A 25797-nucleotide genomic window follows, 5' to 3' on the forward strand; every position below is an offset into this window, starting at 1 on the left:
ATTACTGGGCTCTTTGCAGCGTGCCATCCTCAGCAGGCTGAATGCTGCAAGAAAGGGAAGTAGCAGACTGAATATTTTTCCAGCAGCGGAAAAGTTTTCCCAAAAGAAGTGTCAGAAGCTGCCCTCCATTAGCACACAACCAACCAAAAGAGGAGCAGTAGGAACAATCTGGCTTGGGGAGGGCTGCTCTAATCTCGTCCACTTAAGTTGCACACTCAAGCCGAAGCCCAGTCCACCCTGAAGATCTTTCCCTACCCTCTCATGCAACTACGCCGAGACAGTTGCACCCAGCAGTTTAAACAAATGGCAGTTGGTCTGCAGTAATACTCCCTCCACAGCTAACACAGTCATCGTGGTCTCTTCCCCTTGCCCCTATTAAGAACTCTCCATCTCGGTAGCAGAATGAATGATTAAGATCTCAACCGTGCTAGCAGGTTCCTGCTGTTTCACCATTTCTCTAATGCAGATAAAGTTCTGTGGGTCAAGCAGAATAAAAGTTCTCCAATCAACGAGCTCACTGGGGGTTGACGGTTGCAGGCTATTTATTTCAATTTGTACAGAGAAGCGTGAACATCTGTGGAAAAACACCTACATTTCTTTTATTAGTTAATATAATTTAAGTGATAAATACACAGTATTTAAACTTTATACACTTGATGAAGTAAAATGCATAGTAAGTAGGGATAGGAATAAAACAAGCCATAGGCATTAAACAACAGTATAAAAGTCAGCAATATCACAGGACTTTGAAACACCAGATTCCTTATCCAGTAGATAATCGGGAACCACCAACCAAGAGCAGCTTTACTACTGCAATTTCAGAGCCACGTGGCTCCTCAGTCAGCAACAATTTATGGCCAGTGTTGGGGGTTTTTTTTGTTTTTAAAAGGAGTTTCAAGGGGAAAACTAGCCACAGCCCAGTTCGAAGGCACAGGTAAAAGGTTTACTTCACTACAAAAAAGGTAGCTTGACTAGTAAAGGACAGTAGGTACAAAACTGAACAGGTTTGTATATATAGTTTCTCTAACGGCTCATGCATTTAGATAACAGATCTTCCGCACACTTTGTACACTTTATATTTTGACAAGGAAGCCCACATAAAACAAAGAGCTTAATTCAGAAAAGTATATTGGGCAGAGAGGTCAGGCTGGAGACTGTTACTCAGACATGGAGCTGGGTGTAGCAGGAAAATAAATTCCTTGGGGAGTTTGCTTGAGGAAGCTCTTAGGTTTTGGATGCTTAGGAGTCAAAGGTCAATGTCCATAAACTGTTCTACAGCTAATCTCTGGTGCCTAGATACTATGCGGATAGGTACCGAAGACCTGAGCTTGTTTTAGTAGATGCATTGCACCTCTCAGGCCCCTGATCGCTCCTGTTTTGTAAATTAAGCTTTAATGATATCAAATGGCATGTACCAAATCATTAATGTAAATGGAAAAATTCAACACTATATCTCCATACCGCTTACAGACCTTAAACAAAAACACAATACACAAACTACTCAGCAAGAACAATTAAAGAATTTTCTTTTAAGCATTAGATGCATTTTTTGCAAAACAACAAACCCATTTACAAGCGCAGGAAACCAACTGGCAGCTCTTTATCAGATCTGTATTTCCACAAAGGAAATAAAATTGGGGAAAAGAGGAAGGAGAAATTTTGAAGCTTGAGTTTACTTTGGTATTCCTCTTGGTATTAAAAAGCAAAGACACAGAGCAATCAATAGCAGTTCACAGCTTCCAATTAAGCAATAGGAAGAACTGAGTGTCCTTTTCTCCGCTGCGGATTCATTGTTTCTGCTCCTAAAACATTTACTGAAGTTGTGGTTCTTATATGAAACATGTCATCAGCTTTGGAAAGAAGATGACTGTACCATTCCAGTACCAATTTGAGAATACAGGGAATCTTGGATTATTGGGACCCAGAAGGCTTTGCCAACTATACAGGCTATTATGCGAAAGGGAACTTGCATAAGTGGACTTTTCTTGCTAATTACCAAATTAACTTCCTAACTCTTAAATAAAGGTCTGTCATTTCTAGGGTGATGGGATTTGCTGTACCAGGTCAGAACATAGCACCAACACATCCTGCCTCTTGCAGTGTCCACTAACTGATGCTTCAGAGGAAGGCAAGAACACAACCACCTCATAATGGCTCTGGCCCAATAAGCCAGCTGTAGGGTAGAGGTTGGGGAAATCAAAATAATACTTGACACTTCTATAGTGCCTTCCATGCAGGATAAAGAATTCAGCCTCATAAGCCCCTTACATGGTAGAGAAGTTTCATTCTCCCAGTCGCACAGGCAGATTAAGTGATTTGCCCAAGGTCCCACACCAAGTCAGTGGGAGGGCTGAGAAAAGAATCAGCTCCCGCCTTTCAGTGCCATGCTTTATCCACAGGACTATCCCACCTATTTTGATCCTTCCCCAATCACAAGGAGAATCTCATCCCCACTCATCTACATTCATGATTACCTCAGTTATTCCGCTCAAGATACTAACAGAGCATGCATTATCTGAAAATCTAACGTAGAAGCCAAAATCCCACTACTTGCTGTTTAGATTCTAACGGCACCACAAAATCATTCCAAAGCAATCTCAGGGATGATGAACATGCTCTTAGTACGGAGTAATCCGTAAACTAGATGTGCATTTAAATTACTGAAGTCTGCTAACTAGCCTCTGATCCACAGGGATTTACAAACTATTGGCTACTAGTTTGCAGAAATATCTAGCCCCAAAATCCAAATTAAGAGTTTGAAAAAAAAAATGCTTCTTTGAAAAATTACCAGCTAATCTAAATATTTCAATAAGATCTTAAATCCTAAATGAGCCCTAAGTCTATTTAGATACTTACAAATAGCATAAATTGTTTTTTTAAATTGTATTAAACCATGTAATGTACATGGAAGTGAAGGATTTTACCCTGAATTTAACATGTAACTATATATCTACCGAGCTCAAGTAAAAGATTTAGAAACATTAGTGCTTCTTTTGCCATTCAAAATAGGAGTTCAGCTTCCCCCAGCAATACAGGATTTAACTCCTAACACAAAACGCCCATTGCTGTAAGAGTTCAGACCAAACTTCAAGCCCTTAGATACATTTTCCATCTGTACCCTGAATACTTGGCCCAGCTAGCGCACATCTATCTATCCATGCTAATGTCAAGATTTTAGGAAAAGTGGTGTCTTCAAAACACAGTAATTAACATTAGTTTATGAACTACCTGAAGATGCTATTTATTCAAACTGTTCAAACCTTGCTCAAAAAGACAGGCATTGTTGAAAAAGGTGATGTGGTGGTTTTTACTTCGCTTCCGTGCAATTAAAATGTGTCAATTAGAAAAACAATAAAAAATAGATGCAACAACATTTCCGGTAGGTTGTGAGCTCTCAAAGTACATCATTCTGGTTTTTACAGCTGTGTATGAAGCTTCATACACCTGCCTACCTCCCTTGTACAATACCTTGTGGCATCAGTCTCAGTGAAATATTTGGCATGAAAACCACTTAAAAGCCATTTCCAACTGCATCTTTCTTTGTTTGCTTTTTGCAAACCACCACCACTGCCCCTCACATCATCTCACCCTTCTGATCTCTGCCAACATGCTTCCAGCAATAAATCAAGCAGTCCATTTATGTATTTAGCAATCAGAGATGTTCAATATTTAGGACAAGTACTGTAATCTGGTTTCTTACAACATGCTGCTGTGTAAGCGCTGCATGCAGCGTATAATGCTGTACTAGGGCCATGTCATGCTGTGTGTATTTGGCTTAGGCTCTGTGACATCTCTTATCCCCAGATGCACGTTGTAGAAAAGGAGCCATAGACCAGGTTGCCCGTCAAAAGCATAATGTTGGATTTCATGAAAGAACTTCATCTCCTCCCACATTTGGCAGGTCATTGCACTTCAGGTTATCTTCGCTGCCTTGCTTCCTGCTTTAAAATGAAATAAAACACATTAGTGCCCTTAAAAGGGAAACATTTTATATGAGGGTGGGGGGGAACCCTGTATATGGTTTCAACATATCATATAGTAAACAATTTCCACATCACCAACCACAACATCATGGTTTATTTTTGTAAGCACAACGAACCTAAATAGGTAAAGACAGAGTAGACTGGGTAAGAATTAGTATTCTAATAGCCATAACAATATCCCAAACCACTTGAAAGCAGCAGTACTAGCTATCAAAGATTAGACCATACCACACATGGAAGCAGTCTCACATGAAAGACTGCAGGAGAGTGGAGGCTGGGGGGAGATTAAAGAAATATGGGAAGATTCTGGGCTACATAAAATCAAATGGTATAACGCATATATGGTAATAGAGAAAACAGATCACCTCCTTACCCCCTCTGTCTAGCCCTCAGACACTTAGTTCACTTCACATGATTGTTTTAACCAGTGTTTGTGGGGGGGTGTTTGGCAAAAATAAAACAAGTTACTTTCATCTACTGTGTTTGACAACCGCTTCCGTAGTTGATCAGTGATGGATGAGACAGGAGCTTGTTAACCACAGCATGTAAAATATTACAGCTCTGTTGTAGAACAACAATCAAATAAATCACCAATATAAATAGGATTTGAGTGTCAGACTGTCAACTACAATTCAGAATATAAGAAAAAGACTCAGAAAATACGCAGATACATTCTTTTAGCTCACAGTTAACAACATACAAACGAGAAGATGTCTTCCACGCACAACTCCATCTCAAGTCAACAAGAGTTACATGCATAAGGTGAAATTCACCCCTCTGCAGGCCACTCTGAGGTCTAGATACAATTTAAATCCTACTTAATCTCTCAAAATAGGATTCAGTTGGCTGGTGCATAGGCCTTGTTCTGTCCCTCTGCACAGGGTGAATTTTACTGATTGAACACATCTCAGGACAAGATCTTATATAAACCTACTCCCAAATGGATAACTGGGGGATTTACTTGCTTAAGTTCCAGGCATGCCCAGAAAGGAATCCAGCATTGGCTATGGAAAAGATTCACACACATCTGTCAGCTGAGCCTCTTGTAATCAACATAATACAGGGTCTTTGGGGAAAATTTAAGTAAATTACCATGCCCTTTAGATACTGCTCGAGAGAGGAGCATGAACAGTGGAAGCAAGTGTCCAGCAACAGCACTTTCAGTGGTTTGTCAACCCTTCCATTCAGAAAGCTCAATCCCCCACGATGCATCTGTCTTAAGATTCTCAGTAGAAAAACCAAGCAAATGCCTGGGCTACTTTGGGAAATTAAAACAGGATGCAAGTGTCTCAAGAAACTGCAGCTCTACCTTTGTTAGACACTGGTACAGCAGCAGAATCCAATAATGTATTCTTTGTATTGCAACCTTAAACTGACACAGACTGAATCTGCCAGGATGTGTTTCAACTTCAGTAACTTGAAACTGACAATTAATATGATCTCTATTAGTCTGTGATGATATTTCACTAGATTGATCTTCCAGTTTATCCAGGAAAATGCCTTATACAGCCAGAATTACAAATGCAACACACCAAAATCACAGGCATTAGCGGTCTTTTGGGTTCATATACAAGGGCTCTGGTTCAAATGAAAATCAATTTTCTGCCCCAGGCAGTTAGGTGCTGAATAGACACAGGACTGACCCAGACAGGAGCGTTCTGCCTAAGAGATGTCATCACTTGAACTCCCATGCAGATGCAGCCCATTCTAAGCATTAGCAGGCAGGACACCAAGCCCTCATCCATCTGGGATCTAGTGGAGCTGGACATACTGTGTGCTGGTAGGAAATGGGAACTTCACAGTAAGCATCTACAAGCTCAGCAAGGCCATTAGAAAGCCCATACGGGCGCCTGAGCTGGAAGACACTTGTGGTGAAATCCTGGCTCCACTGAAGTCAGTGGGTGTTTTGCAAGTGATTACAGTGCTGGCCCACATATAAGCCCTTGGGATCTTATCATCAATGGAATGAGTCCCGGTGAAAAAATCTGCGTCAAATGAGGGGGAAAAGGTGATGACAAACAAGAAGGCCAACGTTTGTTTTCATTTATTAATTTGTATTTAGTACAAAATAGATCCCAACACAATGGATCAGTTTATTAAAGTGAAACCCTTATTCTAAAAGGTAACTTATTAACGTTTCACAGCTGCAATGCAAACAGAAAGAAAAACAATGCATCTTTAAGCTGCCTGATTAATTTACTGGCAAAATTCAGTTCTGTGTCCTCCAGGTTAATATAAGTGACCATGCTAGCAAGGAAAATTTTAGCAAGGAAATCCAGACAAGAGTATTCCTGTTATCAGAACAGCAATTCATGCATGTCTGTCATCCACTGCATGCAGTCAGAAGAGCTTTTGTTATTTACCAGTTATTTACTAGTAATGTTTGATCCACTTTCTGAGAAAGCTCCATTCATGCTTTTAAGGACTATCCTATTTTAAATGTAATTTTCCTACAGCTTATGGGCTTCTTTGGTTGAAATAATGGCAATCGGTTACTGGGCTCACGCACTCTGGTGAACAGACAGCCCCCGATTCTGCAGCCTTCCTACGAGAGCCCCTGCTTGTAGCACTAACACCGCTTCCTGGTGTAAATGTGTCCCCAAACTGTGATCCCGCTCCTAGTACCTAGATCTCTGTACAGAGACCATTTTGGAGGGAACACAACCCAAAGAGATAAACGCTCCTCTGGGGTTGCATCACACATTATCTGTGAATGTCCCAGAGCTCCACGGCGTATACGTTGCCTACATGAACGGACAGGCAGAAGGCACTGCCGGGTAAGTCTGACCGATGTAATATTTCACATTTACCGATTTGTTTTTTCTAGAATTGTGGGGAGTGGAAAAGTGAAGTGAGAACAAGCACAAATCAGGTAAAATGACCACAGTGTCCAACGCTTTTTTCCCATCTCCCCGTAATGAGCTGAAAGGAACCAACGTGGACTAGATTCCAGCTCGCACTCTCTTAGCTGTGTTGGTTTTCCAGGAGCAGATGAGAAGAGTAAGAAGGTGCCAGTTTTACAATCACTCTGACACTCCTCCGATAGGAAGGCCCCATTCACACGCAGGAAATGAACAGCAGAGCTAGCACTTTCATATTTTTCCTCTTATCATAAGGGTTTCTGCCTTTCTGAGGCTCCAGGACTCAGATCATAATGTGCATTTCACTACTTACAATGGGTCCAATCCTGTCTGGTGGCGAGTGCCACCTGCAGGATGGAGAGCGCCCATAGTTCCTATTGGTTTCAACGGCAGTGGAGGAAGCTCAGCACCGTATAGGCTCAGGCTCCAAATTCGTAGACCCTAAAACAGTGGCTTGGAGGAGGAGCCTCTGTGCCTCTAATCCGCACAGAAGTGGTAACAGTAAGGACAAATCCTGAGGGATGTCGAACACTTTTCCTGCACCTACAGCTCTGTCTCCTGGGGGGAGTTTAGGAGCTCAGAACCTCTGAAAATTTGGTCCTAAATCACTAACTAAATCAGTATTTCCACTCATATGTGCGTAGGGAGCCATGTGTCTTGAACTGGCTCAGGCTATAGTAGATCTATAAAACAGAGGCTGAGCACTCTTTAGGGACAAGGATCTGATTTCATTCGGATTTGGTACAGGATACCATTTGTGAAGTATCATAGCATGGTGTGCCTCAGTTATAAGTAACTTACAAGAACCACTTCCCTTATCACTGAAATGCTGTCTTCTATGGGTACAAATAGAGTTGAGATTAGATTCAGTACATACATCGTATCAACTAAAAGCCCGGTTGTAGTACAGGTTTTAAATAAAAATTCTCAGGCTCTGCTGGTGTTTTGCACTGTGACTATTCACTCCCTGGAAATCACTCTGGAAGTATCCATTGCACCTGAATGAGATGAGGATACTTACGTCAGTAGGTTCCCTGGGGCACACAGCGATCGTTCTTCTCTCCTGCTCCCCTCAAATGGATTCCCGAAAGATCGTTTCCGGATCATCGTTTTAACCAAGATCTGCAGGACAAGATTGATTTCAGTCAGGGACAACCCTTTCCAATAGCAGTGCATTTCCACTCAAGAGTAAAGGAAATGTTTGAAGGTTATATCAAACTGATAGAGTTTGTGCTTTAACAAACTATTAAAAACAAGCCTAGACTGGGCAAAGTTTTCATTTAACAACAATGACGACTGCCAGGTCTCCAACTGCTTAGTACAGAAGCTCATTTCTTTATCTGGAACTCCTCAGAGCTACATATGCACACTTCAAACCACAGGAGACTGGATATGAAACCTGAGTGAAGAATGCAACATTTTCTTCTCCAATAATCTTTCTAATTCAAAAGTGAATTTTGATTTGCATGTATCTGTCACCCTGCTGGGTTCACTTTCTGTGAACTTCCAGCTGCTTGGTCTTTAACGGCAAGAATACTCATTAAAAACACAATTTGCTTGGGGGATTTGGGGGGGGTGGGGGAGGGAATTTGCTTTAATACTTGCCAAAACTGAATTGTGATTGGAAACTCTATAGTTTGTACTGAGCTAACTTTAACTGCGAAGCACAAAAGTTACAGAAAAAAAGACTTTGAAATTCATGTTACCACTTAGTTTCATAACTTACATGTTATTGCATCAGTTCCCTGATTGAATTAAGGATGCAGCTAACCACGATAGTGCAAACTGTGAGTATTACAATCGGGTGTATAGTTTGAATGTACTGTCAGTGGGTTACAAAGTCACTCATTGTGATTAATGTAAAAAGCCAAGAGTGTGTGAATCTTATACCTCAGTGTAACATTTGCAGCTTGACAGGCAGACTAAGAATTATTCCCTGGAGAAATTTGTGAATAATTTTGAAGAACAAATCAAAGTTGAGAATTCTGCAACCTGTCAGTGGCCAACTCATGAATAGAAAAAAAGAAAGAGAGGCAAAACAAGTTGAATAAATCATTCATTTTGCACTCAACTGTGCTAGACACACATTGATTTCAAATGGGGCTGTGGGTACTCAGCACTTCTGGGGGAAAAAAGGTCGATACTTTTTCCAACGTTCTCCTTCGATTGTAAACTCTTCAGGATGGGGATGGTATTTGCATCTCGCACAGGGCAACACACAATGTTTGCATTTAAAAAACAGTCTATTACAGGGACGTAAAAGCAGGTGAGCTATTCACAAACAAAGGCAGAAATAAAAATGGAGGCAGTTTTTTTTTCCTTTCTTCTAAATAATGACTTAAATCAAAGACGTGACAGCAGGACAGGAAGGAGGTTGCTACTAATGAATTCTAGGCATAGGAGATTTGGGGTTGGGAACACAGAGATTGTCTGATGTGAAGCTGAGCCCAGGGAGGAGCAGATGCAGAGACTATCCTTGCCGGGCCTGATCCTGCAAAGCTCTGAGCACCCGAAATTCCCACAGAACTCAGGGTGCGCTGAGCTGGGCAGAATTTGGTTCTCTAAAAGGAAAGAGGCCATGGAGCACAGATTGCTCCATTGTCTGCTCACCAGAACACAGGCAGACACGGTTGCCAAAAATCATTGTTCTTCCTCCCAGATTTGTTCCCGCTCAGTAAAGCGAGAGTCTGGGGCACAGCGGCAGGAAGGGGAAGGCAGCACAGCACCTCTCAAGACACTTTGCGGCGCATAGTCAAAAAGCGGAAGGTACAAACTAAAACGATGACAATGCCACTGAGCAGCCATGGCTCCAGTGGTGGTCAAAAGAACATCTCAATAGGCCCAGGGATACCTGCTTGAAGTCCTGGTCTCTGTTTAGCGCAGCCCTCCTCTCCATATGGTCCAGAATTTTAAATATGGTTCTGCTGTGGAGCTGGGCTTTGCAATCATCGAGAGGCAACGTATGAGAGCTTTGAAATCTGAGAGCGAACCACAAGCTGGCAAGATGGGAAAAACCAACCTGTTTCCCTTTTTTCCTCCACAGCACCATATTACAAACAGCCACATGAAAACCCTAAGGCAAGTTAAGAGTAGTCTTCTGCTAACTCCCACTACTATACACCGAGATTTCCCTTCAGTGCAGGACACAGGACAGGCGTGACCAAAGGCCCAGAGCTGCCAGGTTAAAAGCAAGTCGCTAATGGGGAGTTACAAGCTGGAGTTTAGAAGGTCCAATAGAAGCACCAAAATCCCACTAAACAGCAGCTGCAAGATGGCAGCCACAGACGCTCCAATCAGATGGTTTTTAGAAAGGGGTTAAAAATGACAGGGGATGGGGAAGCCTCAGCACTAGGAGATAAGAGACTCAGATCTGCAGACCAGCGGAAGTGTGACAAGAGAGCAACTTAGACAACATCCCGTCTTAATGGACTGCTCTGAATGATCTCCAGACACACAGAGTTCAGTTCCACTCCAGCTTGAGGGGAAGGCTATCTCCACCAAGCAACTGACTTTGTGGTCTCTTTAGCAGCTGCTTAGAAGGGCAGTGCTGTCCTAGGTCTATTTCAGGAAAGGTTTCTGACCCAGAGATGCCACGTGCTGCTGCATGGTGCCCAGATGCCACTCCATGGATGGGTGCATTAGAAACAGAGAATACAGGAGTCCTAGCACCTAGTCCTCAACTCTAATCATTCATCAGCACAGCTAGGTCTGAGCAGTGACGCTGGGGCAGTAAGATCAGACCATTTTCCACGCACACACTGAGCGAATGGTTGGCCTGTGTTACTCACCACTGTGGCCAGGCTCGGGATGTGTTTGACCGAGTTCTCGACTTCTTCTTCGGTCACCTCGATGAGCGTGCAGTTCTCATCCTCCGTTGGCAGTGGCTCCGCTCCGTTCTTAGTGACCCACGGGTGCAACTTCAATTAATAACACAGCCTGTCAGAAACGATTTCCTCTTTTGGAAAAAATGAGAACCACCCAGACCTGGCAAGCGCACCGCATCTCTCCAGCTACAGTACTCATAGGTCTGTGAGTTATTAAGGAATCAGGGATGCTCTGCCCTTTTATCTAGTGAGCTAGAGAAATGAACAATCCCAAATCATTAGGACTAGAGATGAGCTCAAACCAAAACTCCAGATACACACACCCTCAAACTTTGGGGAAGTGCAACTCTAGATCCAAACTCTGTGGACCAGGCCTGTAGTCACGTAGGAAGGGAAAGTATAAATAATGGGTGGCATTTACAATGCACTTTGCATCCATGGATCTGCACATGCTTTACAAAGATAGGGAGCCATCATTACTCTTATTTTACAGATGGGAAAATGGAGGCACAAAGAGGTGAAATGACGTGCCCAAGGTCAGGCACAGAGACAGTGGCAGAGCTGGGAGTAGAATCCATGGAACTCCTAGTCCCAGATTTTCAACAGACCGCAGCAGAAATGGGAGAATAGGTTCAAAAGAAAAGAAGAAAACTTTTGCCTGCTCTCCAAACACCATGAACCATTGTCCAGTTCTTGAATCCTTTCTGAAGGTTCAGAAATAGCTCATTAACTCCCCCTGGTTCCTGCCTTTCCCCAACCTCATTTGCCATTTTCACAGCTGCTCAACCCTTCTGGGCTCCAGCAGGGAGAAAGGGACAGAAGTCTCCTGGGAAGGCTGTTTTGCAATATTATCCTAGTAGCCCAGGAAATACTGGACTCAGACAATTTCTTTATGTGGCCTAGTCTTGTAGGCACAAGAAGTTCCGGGATGGAGAAGGCTCAGGAGGGCGTGAAAAGGAGGCATTGGCAGATAGGGGAGGGAGCAATGAATGATAAACTGACTCCAGACAAGACTGAGCAAAGAAAATGCAACAAAATAAAAACAGCCCGGACAGTAGCGAGGTCGCAACTCACCAACAAGGCTTCATTTCCAACTGGCAAATACCTTGATTTCCGGGACTGAAATCCTGGATTCAGGGTTTTTATCCAGCATCTGCATGATCAGATCCTTGAAATCCTCGGTAATGTCTGGCCTTGGGAAATTAAAGTGAGCCATGGGTTAATTTGAGAGCGTTCACAGCCACTTCTCATTGACAGGTTTCATCATATCAGCTCATTTCCAAAGCGGTGTTTGGGGGGAAGGATAGGTCTGGACATAGCACCCGGGGCTTAAATACCTGTGCTTCTGCAGATTGCTCAGACTAGTGCTAGAGAATGACCATGCTGTGTGCACACTCATTTCTGCTCCATCGCAGAGCTGAATCCCGGGGCCCACGTTGCCCAGCACTCACTTTGGTAAAGCTCTGAGCGGAGGTGACGGTGTTTGGGAATGGGATTAAATGAAGGAGAACCAAGGATGAAGGAGTAGTAGAACATTTAGGAATCCAGGGGATTACTCAGATCAGTTACTTCTTCATTAGTCACTGCCTGCGGAAGGAGGGAGCCACCCCCATGTAACTGTCCCCAAGGGAGTTTCCATAGGAGAAGCAAATACACACTGAGATGACTAGGAGTCAAATAAATCACCACGCTCAGAGCTGTCAGGGATGGGCAGGGTATAAAAAAAAAGAAGATGGAGAGATTGGACAGAAATCCACCATGTGGCAACGGAAGAGGTTAATTCCCTTTGGAGATTCTAGAACTTAAAAATCACAAACATTTTTTCAACAGCTGTAGATCAACAAATTTTGACCCCATGCCAAGTTTGAAGGGAGTTTTCCTGGGAAGAGTGCAGCAGAGAAAGGGACGTATTGGTGATTTGGGTTATAGTTTTGTAAAATCTCATTGGATAAGATCCAGTTCCACCTACTCTGTGCTTTCTGGGAGCCTGGGGGGGAAATGGTGTTCACTTTCCAATTTGCATAAATAATAAAAAGCCTTCTATGTACTCACTGATCTGGGAATTCTAGGGGTTGGGTCTTGATTTTACTGTGTAAACTTAGAATCCTCTCATCCATAAAAGGGCACTAGTCACAAATAAACAAAAACAAACAGGATTTGTTAAGCAATAAGGCAATTTGGTGGAGTCAGCAGAACACATCACTTGCCTTGGGAAGAATTTTGCAGGTTTCAAAGGAAAGGGAGAAAGAATTAGGAGGAAAATACAACATATGGCCAATATTCTCACCACATTATTTTGTTCAGCTTCATTTAAAAACAACAACAAAAATGACACCTTTACATAGCGTGGGCCCAAAGGACTGACTAGAACAGCTCCTGGTTGAACAATCTGGACAGGCCCACCCTGCACTCCTTGAGCATTCTGAAAACAGAGGAGCTTCTCATGTGCAAGCACTACTGGATCGACCCTGGGGTTTGGAAGGGAGCCCAGCAGGGTCATCCATTCTTCAGCATCATTTATTAAGCCATCTCTCCCTCTACGTCCCATTGCACCAGTTAAAATCTCTGTTGGATGAGCTCTGGCTCGCCCAGGACTGGCACAAAGATGTTCTCAGCGGTCAAATGGATCTACTGTTTGGTCATGTGCAGGGTACGGGAAAAGCTCGCCCATTTACTTGGGCTTTCAACTAATGAATCTGTTAGCATCACAGCAGGCATGGGCCATGTGCAATTTAACTGAGTCACCCAAGCTTGCGGTTATTGATTTTAAACTGAATGTGAAATGCCCAGATGCCATGACAATATAAATGAATCAGGGCAGGAATTACTTCATTATCACTAACCATCCCCACACCCAGTGAGAAAAACCGCTGCAGTAATGTCCAGACACCCTACGAGTGAATGATTAGACATTCATAAAAAACCACTTACGGAGCTGTGGGTTGTACAAGACACTCTCTAGCAGAGCCCTGTGCGGGACTAGGGTAAGAGCCCTGCAGCAAGACTGGGATCCTGTGGCCATAATAGTGGGAGCAGGATTTTAAAAAGTCCCCACGCAGGTCTCTACTCTACAGCAATGAAGCCCTGCAGATGGACTACGCAAGGGGCTGGGCCTTAGGAGCAGCAGCTTCATTGTAAGGCAGGCCTCTGCACACCCTTTGCGCTGGAGGAATGTTGGCCCATCCCCAGTGCAGCACAGGGATCGGTTATGGGAGAAGAAGCCATGACGGATCAGGCTTTGGGGGGGAAGGGGATATAAATTTCACCCTATAAAACACCACCCAGAGCCTTGTGTAGAGACATGTTGACTCACTGACCAGGCACAAAACAAGAAACTCATTACCTGTCCAAACACAAAACAGAAGAGCGTGATTCCCATGGCCCATACATCCAAAGCCTTGGAAGAAAGGAGATTACAATATTATAGCTAGTTCTTGCACATGGAGCCCGAAAAGCGTGTATATATTAAAGAGACAGTTATAAAGAAACCTCACTACAAAATACCTTGCCAGAAAAGATTTTTCTTGTTTCTGAGAGGGTTTCCGGGGCCATGAATGCAGGGGTGCCCACAGTGTTGGTCAGGAGGGCATCGGTTCCTTTGAACTCATTGCTCACTCCAAAGTCAGCGATTTTGATGTGACCATCTTCCCCAACTAGAAGGTTGGAAGGTTTAATATCCCGGTGGATAATCTTTTGATAGTGCACTGTGTGTTAAAGAAATAGCAGGACATTTAATGACAGTGCATGCCTGTAACACAACTAGGGGATGGTAGCTAAGAGCAAATGACCAAACACACAGGGACTGCAAATCTCAGTTAACAAGGACGTCGAAACTAAGGGCTAGATCCTGAGTTGGGGTCAGTCAGGGTAGCTTTGCTGAAGCCAGCTAAATTACACCAGCTGTGGATCTGCCCCCAAGTTGTTAAGACCGCCAGTGGTTTCTGTTTACAAGCTTACAGTATTCGATGCCTTTGATCAGATCCTGAAAGTAGAACCGAGCCTGATCTTCAGTGAGAGGTTTCATGGCAGGGACTTCCATCACAGGCCTGGAAAGGCAACAAAGCAGGGCTCATGAGGAAGAGGGGTACAGTTTAGAACCCACAAGATGTCAGAGGCTTCTTTTTCTGACTGACGTTTAAGAGAACAGGTAGCAAAGCTCTGACCCAGCAAGAGATAATGGATTCTTTAGTTCATTACCCTGGCTATCCCACAACTCTCCTTCATGGCCTCAGCAAATGCTGTGAATTAACTCACTATAGTAAACCAGAACGTCGGCATATTAGGCCCTGTCTACACTATAAAAATAATCATGTTGCATTGTTGTGGCTCAGCATGTTGACACATGGTTTTTAGTTATCTCTGGGTCTGTCTACACTGCAATGAACACCCGTGGCTGGCCCATGTCAGCTGATTTGGGCTCGTGCTACAGGGCTGTTTAACTGCGGTGTACATGTTTGAGCGTGTGCTGGAGCCCAGGCTCTGGGACACCCCACAGACCAGCTCCAGGTGTTTAATTGCAGTGTAGACATATCCTATGTCACCAGAAAAAACAGGCTGGGGAACTCAGTTTTAATATGGTAGATACAGTGGCACCTTTACACTGACTCTGCCTAGGAAAGGCAGTGCCAGACATTCAGCTGCCCCTGCTACTCCAAGGGAGAGATTTTATGTCCCCGATCTTTGGCTGCATTAGGGCCCCTTTGCTGCACTACGCTGTTGCAAAGCAGCCCTAACGCCACCGGAGCCAGCCACAATCTCAGCCGAGTGGGATCCTCTGCTGGTGCAGAATTGGAAAATAGCTCCTACACTAGCCCTCCTCTTGGTGGGTGGCTTAGGGGACATAGCTGGGGCTCCCCTGAAACTCAGCAATTCCCAGCTACTGTAACTGCCCCCGAGCTTGACAGCTTGCCTAAGTTACAGCAGCCCCCAAGCTGCCCCAAACTACCCTGGGGAGGGGGGTCAGTTCAGAACACAATGGCCCAGGACGAGGACCAGGGAAGAAGAAAAGTGGCTTAAAATCACCTTTGCGGCCTTGTGAGTTACGCTGCACGTTCTTTCCACATCTTACCTATCCCCCTACATAACAGGTTCCATGATTTCCCCTCTTGCGTGGGCACCTGGATGGATGGCACCGTTTCTGTCACCCCAGAATATCCCCCTGGTTGTGATCCACACAAGAGCCCGAGCAGCAGGATTCTGCTGCCCTCAGTGGCATCCTTTCTATCTGAGGGACAGATGGAATTTTCTTCAACCCCAGGAATGTCGGTCTCCTCTTTTTACTCATTATTTCCTTCAAACTAAGAGATTTAGGGACAGATCCCAACCTCTATTACACCCATGCCAATCTGCAGTTGCTCCCTTAAAGTCTATGCAGTTGCTTTGGATTTACTGGGAGTGAGAGCAGAATGTGACCCTTAACGTGGCCATTGCAAGGAAAATCTCCCTTCTCCACTATAGCCTTAGTTCCCCAGTTTTGCACCCCCTCCTGTGGTATCACAGAGAAATGTTGAAGCACAGGATCTGGTGCCACGTCCCCGTCTATTTAGGATCCATCGAGGTTTCTAGTGTCCCAGGGCTAACTGCAAAGTTCAGATCATTCTTTTGCCATCAGCACTGCAGGGGTGTTGTTTTTTTGGAAGGCGGGTGGGACTCACAGAGGAAAGTTAAACTAATTAGCTCCACCTTGACATGTGTCTCTTTGCCAGAGTCTGCACATTTTCCCAAAAGCTGTGGGAGATGCTGCTGCCCATCTTGAATCTCTGAAGGATCCAGCATCTAATGAAGTAGACAGAGCTGAAGAGATGCTAGAGTGCCTTGCTCTGTCCAAGAGTCCCCTTTTGTTCTTCACATTGGTGGAGGATGCCCATATATTTATCATTGGTGGTATAATAGCAGCTAGAGGTCCCATCCAAAACCAGGGACCCACTGTACTGAGCACTGCACTAATGCATAGGAAGAGACAGTCCCTGCCCTGAAGAGCTTGAAATCTAACCAGAGAAGACAGATCAATGGTGGAAGGGGGCAGAGAGATGAATGTGACTCGACCAAGGTCCCACAGCACGTCAATGACATAGCCAGGAATAGAATCCAGGTCTCGTGAGTCCCAGTCCAGTGCCCTACTCACTGAACCATGCTGCTTGCACTGCCCACCCCTTTGCTGTTCCCGTAAATGATCGTCTATATCCTCCTAAATCCCATCTCACGCTAGCACATGATGGTGCACTGCAGACACCCAGCAGGCTGAGTGCCAAAGAAGATGGATGGATAACACAGGAAATGGCCTCACAAGTCGAGAGAATCAGAAGATGACCCATTAGCATCTATTATCTATTGCACAGGATTATCCTCCACTAGCACTAATGGAAGTTGCCTATGCCTCTCAAGGACAGAGGAGACTACAGTACACAATTACTTTTCAGCTGGATACATGGACTTCCCCACTGTAAGATGGGGGGAGAGAGAAAGAGGTGAGGAGCGCTCAGCATTTCATTCTCTCTCCAAGATGACCCAAGCTAATTCTCAGTACTGAGGGAGAAGATACATATCAACATAACCTCAATGGGTGTTTAAATTCTCATGCCGGAAAACTGTATCATCAATCCACAAAGAAACACATTGGCTTACTGTGTTTTCAGCTTCTTGCCCATGATAATAAGGGAAATCTTCAGCTCTAACAGTTTTATTATTTGAATTATTATAGCACCTAGGAGCCGTAGCCATTGTGCTAGGGGCTGTACAAACATAGAACCTACCCAAAAGAGCTAACAATCTAGTTTTAGTTACAATTACATTGCTAATGCTGCTTTCATGAGAACTGCAAACAGCCTTTACTAAATTCAGAGATACTTTCTCCTAAACTTCTCATGCCATTGAAACCCTATTTTATTTTTCCTAGAATTTTTCATCTGTAAATCTCAAAACACTTGACAAAGTTCAGTGAGCATTATTATCCCTATATTAAAGATGAGGAAACTGAGGCTCAAAAAGGTTACATGATTTGCCCAAGGTCACACAGTCATCAGCAGAGTCAGAACCTCAGATTTCTTAACTCCCAGTTTGAAGTCCTGTCCACTAGGACATGCTGCCTCTGTCCTCTGCTGATGTAGCAGGATGAAAGGCAACAGAGTTTAGAAAGGAATAAAATTCAGACAAGATGTTGACATCCTAGAACAGAACTGAGACAGCCTGAATGTAGCGTACTGCACACACATGCACAAGCCGACACAGGTATCTGCAGTTGTAGATCATGGCCTTGTGCCATTTTCCCAAGACATGCAATAAAGTGCTGGACTGGACGCAGGATTCCACATCTCACAATCATTTGGGCTCATTCTACACTCTCATGGATAAACTCAGAGCACGTCCAAGAGCCTCAGTCAGTGTAACTCACATACACAAAGGCCAGAAGAGAGACTGCAGCAAGAAAAGCAGCTAGCAGGAGGAGGTCAGAGGCCCACCTTACTTTAACTCACACCTTCTCCAAATTCCTTGGCATGTCAATTATAACAAATTAGACTCCAGTAAGGGGTGTACATAGGTTCAGGGGCGTCTGGGTCTCAGAGCACGTCTGCTCTACAGGGGCTACAGCAGCACAGCTGCAATGCCATAGTGTAGACACTTCCTACATTGCCTGAAAGTTTTTTTCTGTCAATGTAGGTAATACACCACCAGGAGTAGTGGTACTTAGATCCACGGAAGACTTATACTGTCAACCTAACCACATCTACAATGGAGGGGGGGGCGGGTAAAGGTTGGCTTAACTACAGTGTTCAGGGGGTGAGAATTTTTCACACCCCGGAATAACATAGCTAGGATGATCTAAATTGTAAATTGCAGACCACAACATAGGGAGACCTAGCTTTAACACCTTCCGCATCACCACTGTGTAAGGAATTTGGCCCACTGTATGCACTATTTCAACCAAACTACACTCTCACACACTGCTTATGAAATACATTTGCTTCAACAGTCACTAAGTTTGGAGACGTAATATCAAGGTTCAATACTTACCCTTGTTTTACCAGTTCAAACACTGAAACACAAAAGAGGAGGTGATTAATGACAGGCTGAAAGCTCTGCAAACAAGATCCCAGCAGAAAAGCACTTATTTCTATGACCAATTATGGAAATAATAATAAACAACAACATGAAACTGGCTGGGTGAAGTGAGTTCAGAGTGTGGAAGAATCTCTTGTGGTGTTTTGTTTTTTAAAAATGTACGTTTTTGCATGACGTCGTCACTGTATTTATCTGGAGTTCATGCAGAAATTAGACTGACAATTCACGCCGCTACGTCAAAGAGCACATTACTATCTTCCTTGTTAATAATCTCTGAACTAACATATTTGTTCAGTACTTCAGAATCATTATAGTTTATCAGGCTAAGACTCTTCTCACTATGACCCTGATTCTGCATTTCTTACATACCCAAGTTTTGAGTGTGCAGAGAATGCAGAACTAGGGTCTAAGGACACTTCAGCTCTTTGACCCGAATACAGTGCTCCATCATCAGTTAAGTAAGGTACAGTGCAAAATACACACCATCAGAAAGGTTTCACCAGGAACCAGGTAAAAAGCTCCCCCCCCCACAAAATGTTTATGGATTTAGCTTAAACAAACTACTTATTTCTTCAAGAAAAGCTGGGAAGGAGCCAGTAAGGGTCTATCTATATTGCAGCTGAGATGAGCCTCCCAGCCTGGGGAGACTTATTTGTCCTAGCAGGATTCACACTAGCACACTAAAAATAGCAGTGTGGATATTGCAGCACCAGCACGGGCTCAGACTAGCCACCCATGCTTGGAACCAGGGGCTCACCCAAACCTTCACTGGGGCTGCAACATCCAAACAGCTATTTTTAACACACTAGCACAAGTGTGTCGACCTGTTTGCTCCCAGCTGCAGCGCAGAGAAACCCTTAGTTCCTCTGTTAACTAATGCACATCTTACACCTTCTGTGATGTTATATTTTTAAACCAAGTAAATAACATTTTTGCACCTAAGCTGAATGTGGCAAACACACATGACTTGTACAAAACGGAGAAGTGAATATAGTCACTTATTTGCACGTTCACAGATACACATTCAGGCCCTGAGCATAGCATGAGAAAGGATGGCAAACGTGCCCCTTCGTTAACATGTGTTTTTCAGGCACAACAGCTGTTAGCACTGGAAAACTTGGCCCTCGGGGTAGATTAAATTAATAGAAATAAGGCAGATTCACAAGGAGACCAATATGCTAATGAACTCTGATGATGATTTTAAAAAGGCATATTGGCAAGAGCAGTGATTAGAACATTGGTCTTAATTGGTCATTGTCTTGGCCTTTGGCAGTTCATCCCCTTTGTCATTGCAGATGGGTATTTGTATTGAAATTCTCAATTGTTAAGTGTAGTTTTGAGCAATATTAAGCAACGTGTATCAGGGAACATTCTCAAGGCTGATTAGTTCCCTTAAACTGGTCTATTTTAGGGAACAAACTGCTAAACAATTCTAGGGAGACAGGGAGAAAAGGTAGAGGGTGTGCAAATCAGTGAGCTCTTAAAGGCTTTGCTGACATGACTCCCCAGATCCCTGCGAGTAGTTTGCTCTTTGCAGCCAGCACTGCCTAAAAAAAAAAAAAAAAATCTACAACTCCCACCAGGAGCAAACTTCAACAGCTCTGGAAGGAGCTAAAGTTAGGGTATGAGGAGGAAACTCCCCCTTCCCGCCCATCTGACAACAAGGAAATGTTGCATTTCCATAGTATTTTCAACCCAGTCTCAGCATGGTGTGCAAACATTTATTGTTTAGGTAGGTAAGTTCTACCCCATTTTATAGCTGGGATAACTGAGGCACAGAAAAGTTAAGTGACTGGCCCAAAGTCACACAGTGAGTTAGTGGCAGAGCCCTGTATTAAATCCAGGTCAGACCGTTGACACCCTGCTATAACTAACAGATAACACCACTCTTCAGTTTAATCCCAGATAGGATTACGCTAGAATGAAGCTGCAGGAAGAGGTGTCCATAACGAATATCTAGTTTACATCACATTTTAATTTACTTCTATTGCACCTTTGATTCAAATCAATAGATGTCCAGCTAGTGCAGGGAGAGAGTCTGAATCTGGAAAGATATGGAATACATTAGTATGTGGGTCTGGTATTGGCCACTTTCAGAGACAGGGTACCAAACAAATGGGATCATTGGTCTGAGCAAATATGGCAAGCCCTACATTGCTATTCCTTGCACGACCCGGACTTGTATGCTCTTGGGTAAGTCACTTTAAGAAAAAGGATGATGTTGGCACAAGACCAAAGGGGCATAAATTGGCTATGAACAAATTCAGGCTGGAAATTAGAAGGTTTCTAACCATCAGAGGAGTGAGGTTCTGGAACAGCCTCCCAATAGGAGTTGTGGGATCAAATAACTTAGCTAGATTTAAGAGAGCTGGACAAGCTTATGAGTGAGATTGTATGACAGGATTGCTTGTGACGGTAGGGAGCAGGGCTTGGATCCAGTTTGTGTCTTATGTTCCTAATATCTCATGTTTCAGGGCTTCAGCCGGTCACCTGCAGGGATCAGAAAGGGATTTTTATCCCCCATTTATTTCCTGTTTCCCCCCTCACCCCTTGTGTCTCTTCCCTCTGAAGCATCTGAGATGGCTAAAGCTGGAGATGGGAGAGGGTGGGTGAGTGCTCTGAGGGGGCATCAAGCATTCTCTCTCTCGGGTGCTTGGCTGGCTGGTTCTTGTTCACACGCTCAGGTCCAACTGATTGCCATATGTGTGGTTGAGAGGCAGTTGTCCCTCAGGTCAGATAGGCAAAACACCCCCAAAGTCACTGCCATTCTCTGCAGCATGGGGGTGCAGGTCATGTGCCAGGATCATCTGGGGATCTCTCACTTAATCAATTCCCTGCCACTGCAGGGAGCTCATGCAACTCAGTCCTTCCTATTCTTTTCCTGTGACGTGATAATTTAGTTTCCTGTAGGCTGTAATATTTTGGTTATTGGGTTTAGAGTGTGGGTGCTGGGAGGTGTTGGTGGCCTCTGATGTGCAGGAGGTCTGATTAGATGATCTCATGGTCCCTTCTGGCCTTAAACTCTATGATTTACTCCTCCCCTGTGCCTCAGTTTCTCTAGCTGTAAAATGGGGTTGGGAGAGGTAAGACAATGTAAGCACAACACTTTGCAAACCTCACTTGGGAGGACAGCTATGGAAACAAAGTTATTATTGGACTCTGCTCCTCTTTAACCTCAGGGGAAGGGCAGGGTTTTCAACATTTGGGGAGAGAATGCAGATAAGACAGTCCCTCTTTCAAAAGGAACTACAGCTTACGCAGCACTCGGGTGAGGTGACAGGAGGATAGCAGTTAAGAGCATTACAGGGTTACAGCTGGGCACCTGGCTCTGCAAAGTGCTCCCAGACATCTAATTATAACCTAGTGCCCTGCTAAGTATAGGCTGACCGGGTAAAGTCCTGTTTTATCTCTTTCTGAGCCCAGACGTTGGATCCCACACGTCTCTGTAATTAAAGGGGACCTGTTGCTCTGATATACCCGTGCCATGAAAATTCTCACTGTTGTAAGCCCTATTCTATTACTTTAAGCAGCATAAAAGGAATCTCCATAGTGATCAGCTACTTTGCTGGCATAACTCACTGCCTCAGTCCCTCCGCGCAGACCATGGGAAATATTTTATACAGTCATCCAAAAGTTTGATCCATGCAAACAGAGATTGCATCCAAATACTGTAGCTGTCATGTGGCATGCACAGTGGGGCAGAAGGGAAGAGTGACTTGTTTACCCATGTACAGATGGTCCTCGCTGGGGTCATCTAGCACCTGTCAACACAAGTTAGAAGGATAATAAAGTGATTGCACATGGATAAAAAGTATTCTATCTTTCCACAGGTCCATATCACCCATCAGAAAATAGTAAGAATAAATATAATTTAGTATCAGATAATTTAGGCGCAAAATGTATAGCTAAGGTTTTATTTACATACACACACACGTGCGTGCACACACACAAAATAAATCTACATCCACCTAGGGTTTCATGGTTGTCCCAATAGTGCATACCCCGGTCACTCAGAACTTCTTGACAACATCAGGGACAGAACTCAGACGATCTTGCTCTAAAAGCGCAGGCCCCTAACATTTGACATCAGAGAGAATTACTCCATCAGTTGTAAGCAGTACATGGCATATGACTCAGAAGAGAACTATGGTAGGGACATCAGCCAGTTCATCCCTCTGTATGTGTATGTTTGTAGGATAGATAGATTTTAAGTTTTTACACACACACGCACGCGCGCACAAGTTAAATACTTAAGTTGTATATGTGGAGAAATAAAGCAAAATGTGTTTTGTCTGGTTGATACCAGTTTAATTATGTTTTAAACCTACACCCCTGATACGCCCATATCAGGTCAGCAGCTCCAGTTTTAGAACTGGCACTTTTCTCAAAGCCATTTCCCTTTAGGAATTCCAGTTCCCAACATCTTAATTTAAAACAGACATTTTTGCTTTGCTAATCTCACTAGTTCCTTCCCTCAAGGGAAAAGATAAGAGTGGGGAAAAAAATGTAGCTGTAACACAAAGGAAATAATATTTCTGGTAATGTTTAAACATTTTATCTCACTTGTAAACCATCAAATTTGAATATGCATATTCATAGATCTTGATACTTTTTGCATGGTCAGTTTCATTAAAGCCAATATGTTTCCTAGGAGACGAATGAGGAATCTAGCATTGGCATTACTCAAACTTTTCACAATTAATCTTTAAAGGATAAAGCATTAAAAGAACTAGAAGGGGAATTAGAAAACATCCAAGGGGATAGTGCATACTGTGATTCCATAGTAGATGCTGAAAGAGCAAATTGGAGCGGATGGATTACTCCTCAACTCAGAATGAAAGACCCCAGAGACATAACTGGGCATATGGCTTTAGAGGACCATTTACACTCCCTCAGCATTACAATCAAATTGTGCTATCTGCAGGTTCTGTACACAGAGCCTGCAGATTTCCTTCCACTGCTGAGTGCAGGGACCAAATCAAACAGACTCCTTTGCTGAAATAGATATAGGTATGAATAAAAATGATTGTCTCTTTGAGCCCCATCCTGAAAGATCCTCAGCACACTCGGCTCCCCCTGAAGTTAATGAGTTCAGGATGCTCAGCACTACACAGGAGGTATGCAGCACCTTGAAGCTTCAGGGCCTTTGTACAGGGGCTGATCCAGGATTATAGAATGGGGCTGGGATTTAAGGCACTTGATGCAGACGAGGAGAAATTACACTTTTTGCTGCCTTCCTACAGCAACAACAAAACAATCACTTAGAGTATACGGGATCTCTCGCACAGAATCCCTGGAAACACCACTGCCCTCATCCCCAAAATGGACTTGAGCTTTTACATTTCCCCCCAAAATCTAATGGTTTTTGCAGTCAGTCACAAAAACCAACATTCTTCCAAAAATCACCATTTTAAAATGGAGGAAAACAAGCATCTGATTCTGAGATATAGGAACCAGACCCACGATTTCATCTCGACTGGTAAATAGAGATGCTCCTAGGTTACCATTTCTCTTTCAGATTGATGCATACGGAGTGCCTTGCAGCACAGAGATCCTTTTATTCCCAGTGTCCAAGCATGACTGGATTGCAAATCCAGCGTGAATGTCCACAAAACAGGTTACTGAAGCCCACAGAAAACGAATTGCACATGCATCCCTCCATGTAAATTCATAGATATTAAGGTCAGAAGGGACCATTATGATCATCTAGTCCGACCTCCTACACAACGCAGGCCACAGAATCTCACCCTCTCACTTCTGCGTTAAATCTCTCACCTATGTCTGAGCTATTGAAGTCCTCAAATCATGGTTTAAAGACTTCAAGGAGCAGAGAATCCTCCAGCAAGTGACCCGTGCCCCATGCTACAGAGGAAGGCGAAAAACCTCCAGGGCCTCTTCCAATCTGCCCTGGAGGAAAATTCCTTCCCGACTCCAAATATGGTGATCAGCTAAACCCTGAGCATGTGGGCAAGATTCACCAGCCAGATACCCAGGAAAGAATTTTCTGTAGTAACTCAGATCCCACCCCATCTACAAACAGGCATTGCTTGAGTCAAGCTAAACGCCTGAATGCCCTGAAGATTTTAGTCATTATTTACTACTTATTTATTTTAAAGATGGCCCTTCAACCACACTGAACAGATCAATATAGGAATGGCTTTCCGGATGACAAACGTCCTGCCATCAACCCCCGTATTCTGCACTGAACGCCTCCAGGCCCCTGCACACCCTAATATTGTAATTGCAAGTTAACATTTCAGCCACTCTCACCTCCACCAGTTTCACTACATTAGGATGGTCCAGCTTTTTCAAGATGGCGATCTCTTGGTGCACCTGTTCAATAGGTCCTTTTGGTTCCAAACAGCCTTCAGATGTGGCTTTGGCACCTCGAGGAGGTGGGCGGCCTGTTTAAAATGGTAAAGATACAGGAGGCAGGTAGCATAAGACAAGTAATAGAAACTGACAGCTGATACATGTGGCTGAGCCAAGGTAGCACCTCACCAACAGTCACAGGATAAAAGGCCTGATCTTCAGGGGTGCAAAGTTTTCCCCTCTCCCCCCGACTTCTCTGGGCATTGCAGGTGTTGGGCACCTCTCAGGAGCATGCCATGATGCATGTATTTGAATAAACCTAGTGCACCGCAAAATACACTAACAGAGATCATTTGAAAGAGAGAAAAGCCAAATCATTGCTTAATACGCATGGTCACTGATGACCTTACCAAGACAAATATCTTAATTTAATTTCAGTAGTGTCTGAGATACTATCTGCAGAATAGCACAAAATGCAGATGATCAAAATTCCCAACCCCCCAATTTTTGCAGGCAAGAATTTATTTATTTTGTCTGTTGAGTCTTTACATTTATGCCATCAGTCTCTGGGCCAAATTCCACTCTGACGCTTCTTCTTAGCGTATGTGCAACATGGCTCAGGTGACATGTGACCAGGATACATCACCGAATGTGGTCTACTGGTTGGATCATTAGCTAGACACAGCACAACTAAGTGACTTGCCCAAAGTCACACAGGAGGTCTGTCCGAGCCAGGAACAGAGCCGAGATCTTCTGGTT

General features: G+C 43.8%; 1 protein-coding gene across 2 annotated transcripts in view; it reads right to left on the minus strand.

The window, feature by feature from the left end:
- Window positions 1–577: 577 nt before the first annotated feature.
- Window positions 578–25797, minus strand: part of CAMKK2 (calcium/calmodulin dependent protein kinase kinase 2) — a 46663-nt gene continuing 21443 nt past the window's right edge. The window contains exons 7-17 of one of the 2 annotated variants that reach the window (XM_007058287.4): window positions 24997–25130; window positions 22451–22487; window positions 18679–18700; window positions 14626–14714; window positions 14173–14372; window positions 14012–14065; window positions 12721–12794; window positions 11774–11861; window positions 10633–10761; window positions 7866–7966; window positions 578–3941 (exon numbers count right to left, since the gene is read on the minus strand). In XM_007058287.4, coding sequence (XP_007058349.1) covers window positions 3866–3941; window positions 7866–7966; window positions 10633–10761; window positions 11774–11861; window positions 12721–12794; window positions 14012–14065; window positions 14173–14372; window positions 14626–14714; window positions 18679–18700; window positions 22451–22487; window positions 24997–25130 — 1004 coding nt within the window. In that variant the 3' untranslated portion in view covers window positions 578–3865. The remainder of the gene's footprint in view (window positions 3942–7865; window positions 7967–10632; window positions 10762–11773; window positions 11862–12720; window positions 12795–14011; window positions 14066–14172; window positions 14373–14625; window positions 14715–18678; window positions 18701–22450; window positions 22488–24996; window positions 25131–25797) is intronic. The other variant, XM_027820815.3, reaches the window with a different exon arrangement.

The sequence above is a fragment of the Chelonia mydas genome, chromosome 15 (assembly GCF_015237465.2).
Source record: "Chelonia mydas isolate rCheMyd1 chromosome 15, rCheMyd1.pri.v2, whole genome shotgun sequence".
NCBI classification, from domain to species: Eukaryota; Metazoa; Chordata; order Testudines; family Cheloniidae; genus Chelonia; species Chelonia mydas.